The sequence below is a fragment of the Aethalodelphis obliquidens genome, unplaced genomic scaffold (assembly GCF_003676395.1).
Source record: "Aethalodelphis obliquidens isolate GAN/ISIS:26980383/991018 unplaced genomic scaffold, ASM367639v1 scaffold15, whole genome shotgun sequence".
Classification (NCBI taxonomy): Eukaryota; Metazoa; Chordata; class Mammalia; order Artiodactyla; family Delphinidae; genus Aethalodelphis; species Aethalodelphis obliquidens.
Window position 1 is genome coordinate 11,569,794 of NW_020837959.1, and position 16,518 is coordinate 11,586,311.

Sequence of the window (16,518 nt, forward strand, 5' to 3'; positions counted from 1 at the left end):
GATCTCAGTTGTTTGCCCTCATTCCAGGATCGTCTCCAAATTCTCTGTATGGTCATTTCTTTCATGTCCCCTTTTATTGCTGTAGAAGCTTAAAAACAATATGTGCAAAGTAGATTTATCTCCCTAATAAATTAACTTTTTTTTTTGTATGGAAAGTGCCTATGTTTAATTTTCTAGCATGTCACAGAAGTTAGAGCACCACGAGGTCTAGCCGTGTAGTTTTAAAAGCATTCATGTGCTGAGTCTGTCAGGAACTAAATTTATAATCTGAGCAGTCTTAGATTAGTCTGTACCTGTATTAAATTAATTCATCTACATCTGTTTATATCTAATCTATCTACAGATTAACTATGATTTGGGGGCCTAGGCTTTAAACATTATTAGTAAAATAAACATTTTTGTCTCTAAGCCAAATATGTAAAACTACGGCTTAGAAAATAATCAGAGGAATCCAGATGGGGAGTCATTCCACACACAAACTAGCATGATGTCTTCAAAAAAGTCAATGTCATGGGAAAAAAATAGTCTAGATTAAACAAGACTAAGGAGACAAAACTAAACGTAAAATGCAATCATTGATTAGATTCTGGTTCAAACACAAATAGCTATAAATAATATTCTGGGACATTTGAGAAATTCATCTCAACTTGGTATATTTGGCACTATTAGGAAATTAGTGTTAATTTTGTTACATATGATGATGTATTGTGGTTATGGAGGAGAATATCCTCATGTTTAGGAGATGCTGGCTCAAGTGTCATGATGTGAACCACTTACTTTGAAATGTTTCAGCTAAAAAAAAAGTCTACATATACGTGTGTGTGTGAATAGACACATAGAAACAAATACAGCAAAGTATTAGCAATTGTTCTCAGTGGTGGGTATGTGGGTGTTCATTGTACTATTTTTTTTCAAACTTTTCTGAAATTTCCCAAAACTTTTACTAATACGAAGTGGAAACACACAGCTTCGGCATGCTTGGGAGGAGTCCTTTCAATAGCCATAGCGATATTCCATTTCCTTTATGCATTTAAAGGTCAACCCGAAGGATCTGGATTCCAAGTATGCGTATATCCAGGTGACTCACGTGATCCCATTCTTTGATGAGAAGGAATTGCAAGAAAGAAAAACGGAGTTTGAAAGATCTCACAACATTCGCCGCTTCATGTTTGAGATGCCCTTCACCCAGACTGGGAAAAGGCAGGGAGGCGTCGAAGAGCAGTGCAAACGGCGCACCATACTGACAGGTACAGTCTTCCTGGCCCCTTTCTTTAAGAATCACACCCAGACATCAGCCCAGATGTCAAGATAAAGAGCCCTCCAGAAGGGACCCAGAAGCATCTAGAATTGGAAAGGCACTTCGAGCTTAGTTAACTTTCCTTACATATCCATTTCAGCTTAACGTGTATCTAATGCTTGCTTTCGAATACTCATGACATTTTTCTATTTACCTGTTTGTATTTTATTCTTCCACCAGACCAGAAGTTCATACCCAATGTCAGGTAGCTTACCCTTTTTAGAATCTGGTGAAGACAGCTCAGAATGCTTTTGCACACAATTTCAAGTGATTTGCAGACTCTGTAGACCCGTGGCCCCCCCAGGTCAAGAACCGCCCCCCCGCACACAGTGCTGCATCTGTGTCATGGGAAGAGACCCCTTACACACCAGCATGAGCCTGCTCAGAGATCTAGGTGGGGTGAATAAATGGGACATGAGGCTGGACCCCACCCACCTAGTCTCTGAGTGGCTGGCCACCTTCAGCTTGGGCACCTCCAGAACCAGGAAGCTCAGTGCTTCACAGGCTGCCCATTCAGCTGTGCCAGAGTTTTAATGGATCCTTTGGTCCTGCTTAGCCATGGATCACCCACCCCCAGAACTATGCTGTGCATCATCTCCCTGTTCCTGACAAGTGTAGAGTCATCTTGAGAGTGATTTCTACCTTCTTTAGGGGAGCTTGACGCCATCGCTCTTAGGGTTAGGGTCAGCAAATGACGGGTAACCTGAAATAAAACGCTTTCTTGACTTAAAAAAAATTGATGAGGAGGCTACTGAGAATGCCAGTTGTGTCTACCTCTGCTATTGAAGCCCATTTTTCAAAGAGTGGCCACACTTAAGTCGAACCTGGAAAGCACCCGCTGCTTGTCCGGCAGTCGATGCTGTCAAGTGTTCCGCCTGGGCGGGAACAGGGATCATTGTAATAGTTAGTGAAAGGAGCACTGTGAGGGTGGCATGTTTCAGGTGAGGCTCCACCCTCGCCAGTGGACAGTACACTTTAAATGGGTGAACTGTGTGGTGTGTGATTTATGTCTCAGTAGAGCTGTTGCCAAGGAAAGAATATGGTTCATTATGAAATAGTTCAGAACAGCATATTGCACAGGATTTTTCACCGTTCTTATGAGGGAACTGAGATAAAAATTAAAATACAAAAAAAAAAACACCCCCAAACCCTACATTCTTAAAGAAGGAGTCTCTGCTCCTGCTTTTAGAATAACAAGATAACATGTAAGGCACAAACAATATTAGCCTCTAAAACGTTAACCCCTCCCCATAGGTAAATGAATTGTTTTTCTAATGGACACAGTAGCAAATTCTTACTAAGCAAAATAACTGCATTTCTAGGTGGAGTCATTTGATGAGAATTACCAGCTTACCACGTTTATCTCTACAGCTGTGATGACCTCAAATCAGTGCTTATCAAAGGTTGTTCGCGGGAATATCAGCAGCATCAGCATCACCTGGGAACTTGTTAGAAATGCAGATTCTTGGGCTCCACCCAGACCTTCTGGATCGAGGACTCTTGGGGTGGGGCCCGGATGGTTGTGTTTAACCAAGCCTTCCAGGTGATTCTGATGCCACTCAAGTTTGAGAACTGCTGATTTAAATAAACTTAGCTCACTGATGAGTCAAGATCAGCATTTTTTATTATGATTATTCTGCTCAGGTAGCATACTGATTCATAAACAGTTACCATGAGGTGCTTTCCCTGGCCAGTTATGTCACAGAAATATTTTTGATTAGATAACGGGCTAGAGCAAAGCTCTGTACCTGCCAGAGCAGAGGGGACAAAGAGTAACCCCACTGCAGAGAGAAGCAAAGTAGACACAGGGGCTGTTGGCTTGGGAAACAACCACCTTGAGAAGGTGTGGGCAGTGCAGAGCCTGGGCCTGGGTCCTGTAGACCCAGTCACATCCTCACTGTGTGACCTTGGCAGGTCACTTAACCTCGCTGCACCTTAGTTTTTCATCTGTAAAAAGAGATTTGTGCTATCCATCTGGTGTCAAAGAATTTTGTAAATTATGCCCAGGTGTGGAAAGAATGTACTTCACTTTGCCACATCTCACCCACCATTGAGCTCCTTGCCTTTTGAGGTTGGTGAGGAGTGAAAGGAGATTATAACAACACAGCACCAAAGAGGGGTGCAGTTTTTGCCCTGAAAGATTCTCAGAATTTCAGAAGGATAATTACTGGGTAGTGTAAAGATTTAGAGAAGGGGTTGTAAAAATGCTATTAAGAGCCTATAAACTACATCCACCTTCAGTTAAAGACACACAGACCCGGATATTCTGAAGACTTTGAATTTGAGAGTTTTCCCTTGTGTTATTAATCCCTTAGGTTCTTCTTCCACTGCATGCTTCAGAGCTGACCTTTGGCCTTCTAAGTTGTCGGGGAGCCCCTGCCCTCCCTACCCTCTGAACCCAGACTGGCTCACTTTCCTGGATAGTTTAGTCAGTTAGCTGCAGTTGTGGAATCCTTTGAAAAACCTAATGATTGCCCTCCAGGCCCCCTCGGTGTAAATTTCTGAGCCTGCCTCCCTACGTGATTCCCTCTGTTCCTTCTTTCGTGGAACTCATTCCATGGAGTTTCTTCCCGGTCACTGTTCCAAAGTCTTCCAAATCATGTCCAGGCTCCTACTCAGGTTGGAAGTATCCTCCCGCCCCTCACCCTCTGTTCGGTCCAGCCAGACCGTACACCCACCCGCGCTTCTCAGCCATCTCTCCCTCGTCCTCCAGCAGATCACTGGTGTGGGGCGTTGATTAATAACACGGTGGCTCACTCAGTCCACCACCTAATTTTCCACCTTCCAGGCCAGTTTGCTCTTTCATTTAGCCATTTGGTCAGTAACACATTCTTCAGTTCAGCTAAATTCATTGAGCACAGGCAATGTTCCAACTTGGCATATCAGCAAAACAGAGCTCTCTGGCTTGTGCAGCTTAGACTCTAGCAGGAGGAGGCAGATGATAAACAGTAAATATAATGGGTAAATGTATCTGTGTTGGAAGGTCATACACATTCTGGACAAAAGCAAAGGGGGTTGGAATTGTAGGGTTGGGGGCAGGGGGGCTGCAGTTTAATGGCGTGGCCAGGGTAGGTTTCACTGACAGTCCAGACTTGAAGGAGTTGAGGGAGCGGGCCCTGCACATGTCTGGAGGGAGAAGGCGCCGTCGGGGCAGAGGCCAGCGGCAGGGGTCCCTGTGCCCGGCACATTCAGGGCACGACCAGCAGGCAGGCATGGCTGGAGCTGAGTGAGCCCCAGTGAGAGGAGAGATGAGGCCCGCAAGGAAGGCAGGGGCCGGGGCAGTCCCAGATTGCGTGGACCGGGGAGGCTCACGCACAGACTGGAGTTTCCTGTATCATCACACCCCTACTTTGCCTCGTTGACTCTCCAGTTAACCATCGTAAGGAGCAGTGACTCAGGACTTATTTGGCTGAGTGAAATCAGTGCAATGTGCACATCTCACAGACACTGTTGGAGTTGGTTTTTCTCTCTGAAATAATGGCGCTACCGCACTGTGGCACTCAAAAACACTGTGATAACACTAATCACGTGTGTTTGGACATGGCTGTTAGCCTCATGAAACGTGTGTCCTGACAAGTGAGAATGCAGTGGCCCTCCCCTGTGTAAAGCGTGTCAGTCTATCACGTGCGAGTTCACCTCTGGCTGGAGGGCCGTGTTCTGTCTCCCTGGCTGATAAACAGCAGCATCTAGTTCTTGTCATGTATCAAAGGAGCCTTCAGTCTGAAGAGGACTTACCAATCCCAGGGTTGCCACTTAAAAACTCTGTGTCCACAAGGAACACAGAAGAAATAGTAGACACAGACCCTTGGCCTTAGATTGATAAAACATGTAGCGACTAGAACAGGCCTGTAAGTATGTGACAAACAAGGTTGCATCACGTTGAATGTCTTTTCCAGCCTTGTTCAGACTCTGGGTAACCCAAGGGAACTCTGTGTTTTGCAGGGAGCCGGGCTTTCTCATTTTGTGATCAGTCCTTTTTGAGTAAACCCTCCCCAGCCACTTAGTAAATAGTAAAGAATCCAAACATAACACTCCATCTTACTTTAGCTTGTTAAAAAATAAAATAAGCTTTTAAGCATATGTCTACCTGTTTATTCATAAATATATATTAAATAAGAATATTATAGATTTTTACATATACCATACAAGCAATAAGGTAGAAATGTAAAACAGTACCAAATTGGAACCAGTTATTTTTCTGTTTTTTTTTTTTAACATCTTTATTGGGGTACAATTGCTTCACAATGGTGTGTCAGTTTCTGCTTTATAACAAAGTGAATCAGTTATACATATACATACGTTCCCATATCTCTTCCCTCTTGCATCTGTTTTTTTTTTTTATAAATTTATTTTATTTTATGTATTTATTTTTGGCTGCGTTGGGTCTTTCTTGCGGTACGCACGTAGCCTTCTCATTGCGGTGGCTTCTCTTGTTGCGGAGCACAGGCTCCAGGTGCACGGGCTCAGTAGTTGTGGCTCACAGGCTCTAGAGCTCAGGCTCAGTAGTTGTGGCGCACGGGCTTAATTGCTCCGCAGCATGTGGGATCTTCCCAGACCACGGCTCGAACCCGTGTACCCTGTGTTGGTAGGCAGATTCTTAACCACTGTGCCTCCGGGAAAACCTTTCTGTTCTTCTTTAAATGAACTCTTTGGTGTTGATATGTTCAGGTGTCTTATTATAAGAAAGGAAAACAATATCGAGTGGCGCCTTTTTTGGTTAAAAAAAAAAGTGAGAAAAATTAAATATTTTTATTTAATGTTTTTGAATCATTTAAAAGTTTTTAAATATCTTTATTATTATGCAACTCAAAGAGTTTGTGAATTTCTGCTTCATAAAATACTTTGCTTGGAAATATATTCTCATGTTATTTTTCATTGATTTCTCTGGCCGTACAAACTTAAGCATGTGATTCAAAGTTGTTCTATGGCTCAAGCATATTTCTATGGAACTCTTTTCTGGACTTAATTTATTATATGATATCTCAAAATTGTTTATTTAGTCTTTTTTATATTTGCAAAGCCATCTTATACCTACTAGCTCATTCAGCTCTCATAATTTCCAAGGAAGGTAGTGCATTTATGGGTGAGAAAATTGAGCAGGGAATGAGAAAGTGATTTCTTCAAAGACAAACTTCTCATATTAAAGTTGACAAGAACCCAACTCTCTTGACTTTATGTGATGCCTGTCATGTACAATGATAAACGAGGACAGTATTCTGGTTCCACGAAATACTGGCATGTGACCTAGGCAAGCTCTGGGTTCCTTATCTGTAGAATGGGAGTAATGATCACTTCTACATCAGTACTACTGAAGCATGTGCAAGCTGTGGACTCATTCTAGGCCATGTTCCTCCACAGCCATACACTGCTTCCCTTACGTGAAGAAGCGGATCCCCGTCATGTACCAGCACCACACGGACCTGAACCCCATCGAGGTGGCCATTGACGAGATGAGTAAGAAGGTGGCTGAGCTCCGGCAGCTGTGCTCCTCGGCCGAAGTGGACATGATCAAACTGCAGCTCAAACTCCAGGGCAGTGTGAGCGTCCAGGTGAGCCGGGCGCCGGACCAAACAAACCACCGGGCAACAGAGAACAGATCCTTAGACCTTGGGAAATTTTAGGTCGTTCACACCAGCAAGGTTCAGTGTAGATCCCTGGCTTTATCAGGTGATCCCCGTTACCTCCCTTCAATATTTGTGCAGTTTCTCCTGATGCCAGAGGGGCGGTAGCCTTGGGGCTACGAGAGTGTCATTCTCACCAAGTTGTCTGCCAGGGGTAGGAGGTGGCTCTCCATGCAACCTGGTTTTTCAATAATTTGAGGAATTCTGGGTGCCTAATTGGAAGCATAAAGACTCTTTTAAATATAAAGCAAGTGTGGATAGCTATAGGTTTTCTTATAAAACTGTTGTTTTCTGGTTTCTATGAAAATTGCACCTGAAAAAGTACATTAAGTTTCACTCTCTTAATGGTATCTTTTATTAACAAAATTATTCATTTTAACATAGCCCAGCTAATCAATTTTTCCTTTATTTGTGTGTCCTCTTTAAGAAATCTGTGTCAGAGATATTCTGTGTTTTCTTTGTTTAGATTCCTGTGTAGGTGTGCAATCTATCTGAATTGGTTTTTGTATGTGGTAGCATATAGGGGTCAAGACATTTTTTTTTCCTATAGCTGTTCAAGTGATCTGTACCGTTTATGGACAATGTCATCCTGGATCTAGGTGCTGATTATACAAATATGTTCAGTTTGTGAAAATTTATCAAGCTAAACACTTATGATATATGCACCTTTATGTTTGTATAGTGCACTTCTATCATGGGGTTTTTTTTCAGGTACTTTATGTATATGATTTCCTAAGAAATTAGTAGATGTTAAATCACTCCCTCCAGGGACCAGCATGCTTCTTGCTTTATTGATGTTTTTAAATGTATATAAATAATTCTATCATCTGCTTTATGTATATATTCCCATATCCAATTATTTTCTCTTTCTGGAAGGGTGTGTTTATGAAAGTTACATATAGATTGTAATACAATGGTTTCATTTCCTGAAGTCAGTTTTTGTCAACTTTTTATCAGATCCACGCTGAGCTGTTACCTAACATTTTTCTAAATGTCTGTCATTCACTGCAGAAGTTTTCACAGATGTTTTCAGCCTCTTCTCTTATGGCCCAAAAGACTAATGTGCCAAAATAAGTTATCAAGCGAATATGATAAATATTCCAGCCACATGATTGATTAGATAATGGGCCAGAGGCCAAAACTTTCTGCAGCTTAAAACAAAACCTGGCCTGGGAACATCCAGCCTCTATCTAAGGCCAGTGGAAGAGTGTGTGTGCCAGTAAGGGATGGGGCTGGACAGGTCTAGCCTTCTAAAGGGCAAAATGTGCCCTGCCATTTGATAGTGACCTTGAGGGGTTTTGTTTGTTTGTTTATTTTTTATACAGCAGGTTCTTATTAGTTATCTATTTAATGCATATTAGTGTATACATGTCAATCCCAATCTCCCAGTTCATCCCACCACCACCACCACCACCCACCCCACTTTCCCCACTTGGTGTCCGTACGTTTGTTCTCTACATCTGTGTCTCTATTTCTGCCCTGCAAACCGGTTCGTCTGTACCGTTTTACTAGATTCCACATATATGTGTTAATATACGATATTTGTTTTTCTCTTTCTGACTTACTTCACTCCGTATGACAGTCTCTAGGAGTGACCTTAGAGTTTTATAAATGCCCCATCATCTTTAAAAGCAAAGAATTCCATGATGAAATGAGGAGATTAAGTTTATACATGTGCACCCTCCAGGGTAACAACAAAGCTGGAGTCAGGGGAAATGAACTTTATTGTTTTATTTGTGTGTTTCTTTAACTCTTCCACCAAGAGCCTCTGGGCTTGCTGTTGTACAGGACAGAGCCATCAGGTGGCTCCGTGATTCTGCACTCCACTCCAAGATCTTGTTATGCTGGACTTCATGAAGTCTCATCAGCTTCCCTTCTGCATCTTCTTAAAACTGAACATATGTATCGTTTTGGATAATCCTTCATTTGGGTTACCTTTAGGTTGTTAACATAGCTCTCCACACATATCCAGTAATCATATCCAGTTATCACCAAGGGTTAGCTAGTTGTCCCTGTCTCAGGGGGCCCCACCTCTAATGTCTGTGCCCCCCGTCTCCCCACCTCTGGTGTGAATTCTCTCGGCTCAGTTACTGTGCAAGTCCTGTACACTGTGGACCAGGACCACAGCCCGTCCCCTTCACCGACAGCCACAGACGAGACAGACAGCCCTCCCTACTTACCTTCCAAGTCTACCAGGCCTCCCAGGAAAAATCGTGCACTAATCGTGCAACACTCCCACGTTTCCTGACTTACCCAACCTCGGCGAACTCTTCTTGGTGAATTAAAGGAGACATTCAGGGCTCTGGTTCACTCATCCTGTTGCTAAATGCCCCAAATCTTTGTCTTTCCAGCCCACCTGAATGGTTAGTTCATTTGAGGATAGCAGATCAGCTTGCCCGTGGCTATCTACACAATTCCATGAGGTGAACAGTTGGTTTTTTAAAACTGGCTCATATGCTTAATTTTTCAATTTTCATTGCACTCGCCAGATTGACCTCTTAGTTCAGTGTCATGTAGCACAAATACCAGTTGGAGGACTTGGGCTCTGATCTCAGGTGTTTTGCTTATCGGCTATTCGACCTTGAATGGGTCCTTAAGTTTTCCAAGCATTGGTTCTTCCTACATAAAATGAACCATCATCACAAGTGCCCTAAGGAAGGCTGAGGTGATAAAATCAAATCGCTTATAACATCATGAGCTTTATTCATGGTTTCCTCTTTGGTGTCCTAAGTTCCTGGAGGGCAGAGGTCATGACTAACTCACTCAAGCAGCATTTTTAGCAAATGCCAACTGAAACTAAATTAATGATAATTGGTATTTTCTTCATAACGTAATTTAAGATCTTTGTTCTTCATCTAGGTCAATGCCGGTCCACTAGCATATGCCCGAGCTTTCTTAGACGACACAAACACAAAGAGATATCCTGACAATAAAGTGAAGCTGCTTAAAGAAGTTTTCAGGTAAAGCACATGGGAAATGTCTCTTTTCTTCAAGTATTGATCATTTCTGTGCTCACTCAAGAACGAGATCCTACCAGTTGGACTCATCCTGTGTTCTGTACATGCCTTGATTTCCCTCTCCCACACCGTTCCAGGCAATTTGTGGAAGCTTGCGGTCAAGCCTTAGCGGTAAATGAACGGCTGATCAAAGAGGACCAGTTAGAGTATCAGGAGGAAATGAAGGCCAACTACAGGGAAATGACGAGAGAGCTTTCTGAAATCATGCATGAGCAGGTAGGTGCCACTCTGGAGTGCTTCTCATTTTTAGGGAGCACACATCAGTTGGGGTCTCAAGTGCCCCCAGTGATGGCCTAAACCCTCCGACATCCTTCCAGAATTTTGCTGTCTGAAGGATAGTGTAGCATGCTGCACTGCCACTACTACCTAACCATGGGTACCTGGGGAGCAGCTAACATTGTGCTCACCCGTCATTGTCTAATATGACCAGAGGAGACCAGCACCCTCCTCCTCTTTATCACTTAATCTAGCTCAAAAACACCTCACATTAAAAAAAATACCAATACCATTCCTGGAAGCTTCTTTATTCACCCAATCCTTTGGAAGAAGAGGGTTTACCAGCCTGGTTTAAGGAATTCTCTGTTGTAGTAAGTGTCTTTCACCATTTAAAGAGATAGGGTCGTTCAGTTTTTTACTGTTTACAGCTGACCTGGGTGCCCTCGTGGGTTCCTCAAGGCTACTTCTTTATTCCTTGTCATTGTGGGCAGCTTTCCTGATTACACTGCTACTGTCGTCTTCCTGTATGAATTTCTTTTGGTAGGATTACATATGTGGGCTCAGTGGTCATCAGGGGGGACAGCTGCCCAGGGAACTCAGTGAATCTCAAAGGCGATCATCTCCTGTTGCTTCTTGAGGGGTCTGTTCTCCATCAACCACAGCGACTTCTTCTGAGTCACGGACTCAGTCTTTATGATTAGTGTTGGCACCTTGATAGCACACGACTGCTTCTGTCTGTTCCTACGGTACTGTCTTTCATTCTCGCAAAATGGAAGCCAAGACCATTTGTGTCAGTTAACGTACCATGTGATGATTTAGTGAGAAGGATTCTGTTGTAGGAAACTCACTTAAATGTCTAAGCTTTAACTTGCTTTTTTCTCTCCTCCATGCTCACACGTTCAGATGGGATGGTAATGTCATTTTTTAATTTTATTTCTCTGGATCTTGATAACTGGCTCACATAAAGTTATTACTGAGTTTGGGCAACTGCAGACATTGACGTAATGACCATGCACGTGCAAAAAGAAGCCCTCTTCTGGGCATTTAGAAAAGTAGGAAAACAAAACTGAATAAACATGTGAATCATTAAGCAGAAAGAGAAGGTCTCATGGGAACAAGTTGTTGGAGAAAGCTCAAGGTCTTTTCCATGGGGCCTCCAGACAGGATGGAGAGCTTGGTCAGTGGGTGCCAGCACTTGGCACTAGAAAAGATGAAAGTAGGAAGAAAATTGTGGGCTGAGAATATTAAAATAAACTTCCAGATTGTATGGACACAATGCCATGCCGTGCTCTAAACTACACCTTGAACTTCCCATTATCTCAACAACTATGAAGATTAACCTTTGAACCCTTGAGCAAAAAGAGTCATGACCTGGAGTAGACTTGCTTTTGGATTTTCCAGGGGAGCCTCTGAGTGTGTATGTTCTTCTCAGTTTCCACCTGGCAATAGCCCAAGTCTTGCACTTAGAATTCTTCCCTGCATTACTGAGCGTGAAAGAGACTTGATCAGGGTCAGCGAGGCAGCCACTCTCTTGCTCCCAGGGTAGAAATCTGTAAGACCCTAAGAGAAGGAGCTGGTAGAGAACACCGATGCTCCAGATTCAATTAAAAAAGACTTTTCCAGGGGACAAGGCCAGGTCGGGTCCCCATCAAGTGTGTGTAGGATAGGCCTCAAGGTGCCTTATAACCTGGTGAGGTTAGAAGACTGTCTACTCACTAACCTGGAAAGGAAACAAAACATGTTGTTCTTGACTTTCTCCTTAAAATCCTGATCTGAAAAACGTCATTTATGAGGTGAGCTAACACGGTCCCTCTGCAAACCACCAAAGCCAAGCTCTCTGAGGGCACCGCCACTCACAGTAACAGTGGCCACTGGATGATAAATGTGAGAAGTGTCATTTGGAGCAGTTTACGCTTGGGTAACCTTGTGTTTCTGTGCCTCGAGATTTGCCCCCTGGAGGAGAAGACCAGCGTTTTGCCGAATTCCCTTCACATCTTCAACGCCATCAGTGGGACCCCAACAAGCACGCTGGTTCACGGCATGACCAGCTCGTCCTCCGTGGTGTGACGTCATCTCGTGGACCGCGTGTGGGGACTTGCTTTGTCATTTGCAAACTCAGGATGATCTCCAAAGCTACTCACTGGGCACATGCCAAGGCCCGGGGAGGCGGAGCCCAAGGAGCAGTCGAGGGGAACGCGCAAGAAGGGAAAGAAAGAGCCGCGTTATTTCATAGCAGATGTTCTGCAGGGTCGTAGGAGAGCACACATATTTTTTTAAACCTTGCTGGCAATAGTCAACATTTTCATTATGTCTTAACAGAGGTATGTGGCGGACACTCTTAAGCTGGAGTTAAATTTTATTCTTCCTTACGGAGTAGTATTAAAAATAAACGGCCCGGAGAAAACAAGTATTCTGGAATGTACATAGCACTGAAATCGAGGCTGGGGTAACCTTTGGCCTCTAGGCTAAGCTGGAAAATCTTGAAAATATTTTTTTTTTCCTGTGGCACATTCAGGTTGAATACAAGAACTATTTTTGTGACTAGTTTTTGATGACCTAAGGGAACTGACCATTGTAATTTTTGTACCAGTGAACCCGGAGGTTTAGTGCTTTTATACTCATTTACTTGCATTTAAAAAATATGAAAGCTTAAGAAACTATGTGAGCTTAAGACTAGTCAAGCAGTTTAGAACCAAAGGCCTGTATTAATAAACACAACTATGCTAAACATTTAAAGTAGTACAGTATACTGTTATGTACATAGAGTTTGTTAATACAGTCTTGGCATTGTGTACATACACGTATGACATTTCTACATTTTTAATACTCACATCAGCTTCCGCATCAAGTTTAATTGTGACAGATTTGTGTTGTTCTCAGTATATGCAACACACTTGACTTTACTGTTTTATTCTTGTACATAAAAAAAGTGCAGTATGGAGATGTATACAGTCTTTGCTATGTTAGGTTTATAAACTGTTTTAAAAATTTCATCCTTTTGCCAAAATGGTGGAGTATGTCATTGGTAAATCATAAATCCTGTGGTGAACAGTGGTGTAATGTAAAGCTTTCACCATGTTATATTTTCTTTTCAGACATTAATTTAGTAATTTTATATTTGGGAAAAATAAAGGTTTTTAATTTTATTTAACTAGAATCTCTGCCCTGCTGTAATTAAACATTCTGTACCACAGCTGTATTAAAAATAACATTGCTGATTTTCCGGTAGTGAGTATTGGGTATTTATTGTCTGACAGTCCTAAGAGGGGCAGGATATTGAAATATTTGGGGGTGAAATAATGTGGTAAAAGAAATTTGCTTTAGAGTACCTAAGGGGGAAAAAAAGAGGGCAGGTAGGTGACAAATGTTGGTAATTGTGGAAGCTGAGGCTGGGTACGTGGGAATCATTATACCCGTTTCTCTGCCTTTGTGCAACGTTTCCATGGTACAGATTTCAAGAGGCAGGGCTAGGGGCCAGATCTTCCAGGGGATGTGGATAAATGCCTTGTTACACTGCAGTCTGGCTCTGAATTCTACTGGTTGTTCCCAAGTATACATAGACAAGTTAATACTTCTGTCTTTTCCTCTTCAACTCTACCAAGGTCTCCATCTTTATCATCTCCCTGCTTGCTTTGAAGGTGAGTACTCTGGGATAAGATGGTCATTTATCCCAGCAATGCATCAGCGGCCAGGGGTGCCCACACTGCCTGTGCCCTACATCATCATAAACGCTGAAGCCGAGTCAAGTGATGCCTCAGACTGCAGGTGCTGGTCCTGCCTGTGGTGTGCCCAGGGACCCAGCGGAGGAGCCACTCAGCCCCAGAGTTCCAGCGATGGAAGAAAGAGGAGTCTTTCACAAGAAATAAAATAGCTGGTTTTCCTACTTGAAGGGTTTTGGAGGCTGTCTTTTTTCCTAACCAGTTGAGGAAGGAAATCGTGATGCTGTGTACATCCTGAGCACCCAGATGCCAAGGATCTTATGGTGTCTTTGGAACTTCTCTGTCAGTGGGCAAGGCTGTATTTTACAGATGGCGACAAGGTCATGAAGAAGAGACGTGAGGAGTTACGACAACTCACCAGGCTGCAGCCCATTCATTAGTGGATCCAGACTCAGGGCTTGAGAAGATTCTCTGCGTTTGCCCTGAGTCTCTGACATGTCGGCCCCGTGTAATACACCTTGACTCTCCCTAACACCAGCAGGGATAGGTATAAGAGTTTGTCTCCCTTGTCGCCGAGCTGGATTTCCTGGTCACAAATGACTCATTTAGAAGCCATAAAATGCAGGTCATCGTGCAGTAAGATAAATGTATCTGGAAAGAGCTAACTTGCTACCTTGTGGTTAAACTTGGGAAGTAATTTGTACAGATTTCATGTCAGATAAGATTCAGCTTGGAAGGTGGCCAACCCTCACTAATTACAACAGTGGAAAAAGGAACCATCGCTAAGATGAAGACATCTATTGACCCTGCACTGAAACACATTCACATCAATTAAAACCTCATTTAGTTTATGCATAAAATTTTTAATTTTGGTATAAAGTTACACATTAAAGTAGCAGTTTATTGGGGAAAATTGTGTTTTTTAACATTAAGAAATCTTTATTGCTAATTTTCAATAAATTTTTAAATGTTTTCCATAGATCTTATTTATTCTTTTTTTTATTGAGGTAAAATATACATAACTTGAAATTTACCATTTTAACCATTTTTAAATGTACAGTTCAGTGGCATTAAGTACATTCTTATTGTTGTGCAACCATCACCACCATTTATCTACAGAACTTTTTCATATTCCCAAACAAAAACTCTGTACTCATTAAACAAGAACTCCCTATTCCCCCTTTGGGAAAATTCTTTGACGTAACTTGGGAATTAAAACACTATTCAGTACTTTATCAGGGATATTTGCCACGTGGGAACTAACTAACTCTAGGTAGTATACATAAATAAAGTCAGCCCCTTGCATGGAGAAAGCTGTTGAGAGTAGGGATGTGAAATTAAAAGGTGGCTTATGTAATAATCATTGGGATTTACATAACCGTATGTCAGAGTTACTCAGTGTAGAAACTCTGTTCAAAAACATTTTGATTTCCATCAACAGGGGATTGTTTGCATAAACTATTGTACATCTACACAGTGACTCCACTGTGTAGCTATAAAAAGGGATTAATATCTCTGTTTACTGCTTTGGAGTGATCTTCAAGATACCATATGTACAAAACACAAGACAGAGAAAAGTGCAAATAGTGTGCTACTCATTATTTAAGAAAGGAGGGATAAGTAAGCAGAGATAATTGTTTTTTTTTAGATGGAAGGGAAAAATCAAAAAAGAAAAGTTTTAAGTTATTACCTATATGGGGAGAGAGGGAATAATACATAGGGGACAGAGTTAGAGGATTACCCTGTTCAAATATAATTTGCTTCATAGATTTGGCTCTAGAACCATGTGAATATTTACAAAATTATTAAAATAAATTTTTGATTCCTAAGAATTGAAAGCAAAATGAAATAAATCAACATAACCACATATACAGTTGATGACACAAATACATAGGAATTATTTCAAATGACTTTAAAATACAGGAATTTCACTGTGCATCTCTAGTGACATGTACCCTAAGGACAAAAATAGTAGCAACAAATAAATAAATGATCGGTTAATACACAAAAAACATTTTCAATAATTGTTTTGTTTTGTGGAAGTGGTGTTTTGTTTTTGTGAGATTGTCATTCTGAGACTGTTGTGTGTTTACTGTTGGAGAAAGTAACTGAGTGATTATGTGGATATCATTAGGAACCAAGTTTTTGGCATGGGAGAAAAAAAAGTTACATCTATAAGATAAAAATAGGTTAAATTAAAACCCTTTAGTTCTGAATTTGATATGGAGATATGAATTTGAACTCATCATATATTTATCTTAAATACACACTTATTTCCTCACTTGGTTAACTGAAAAGACTTAAAAACAATGACCAAGCCAGTAGCTAATGAGCACCTCTAAGTGCCCAAATTGTAGTCTCTAAATACCTTTCTGACCAAAACTATCCAGGCTCCATGGAGAATGGCTGATTCTAGATTTAGGGCAGAAAATGTCCAAGGTGAGTCTGGAGCGTCTTCTCATACCTGACTTCCACGGGACTGGCAAAGACACCACAGACCCTGTCAAGAGAATTTCAAGAAGCTCCTTCTAGGTAGATATGGGGTGAACATAAACAAGAATAATAATAGCAGTGGGTTAAAATTATATAATTAAGTTCATGATGATACTAGAAAAATAAAGACTAGCAACGATTGAAGGAGCTAATATTACCAAGAAAGACGAAGAGGTGATACATGCCTCATGATGGAAGTACACACCACCATCTAT

General features: G+C 41.8%; 1 protein-coding gene across 23 annotated transcripts in view; it reads left to right on the plus strand.

The window, feature by feature from the left end:
- The window catches only part of DOCK9 (dedicator of cytokinesis 9), a 379,834-nt gene extending 365,045 nt beyond the window's left edge, over positions 1-14,789 (plus strand). For 8 of the 23 annotated variants that reach the window (XM_027115908.1, XM_027115910.1, XM_027115917.1 and 5 more), the window contains 5 exons: positions 1,037-1,247; positions 6,656-6,846; positions 9,778-9,878; positions 10,013-10,151; positions 12,096-13,375. In XM_027115908.1, the coding sequence (XP_026971709.1) occupies positions 1,037-1,247; positions 6,656-6,846; positions 9,778-9,878; positions 10,013-10,151; positions 12,096-12,218 (765 nt within the window). In that variant the 3' untranslated portion in view covers positions 12,219-13,375. Of the gene's footprint in view, positions 1-1,036; positions 1,248-6,655; positions 6,847-9,777; positions 9,879-10,012; positions 10,152-12,095; positions 13,376-13,753 lie in introns of those variants that run through there. The other 15 variants (XM_027115915.1, XM_027115922.1, XM_027115909.1 and 12 more) reach the window with 8 other exon arrangements.
- The last annotated feature ends 1,729 nt before the right edge of the window (positions 14,790-16,518 follow it).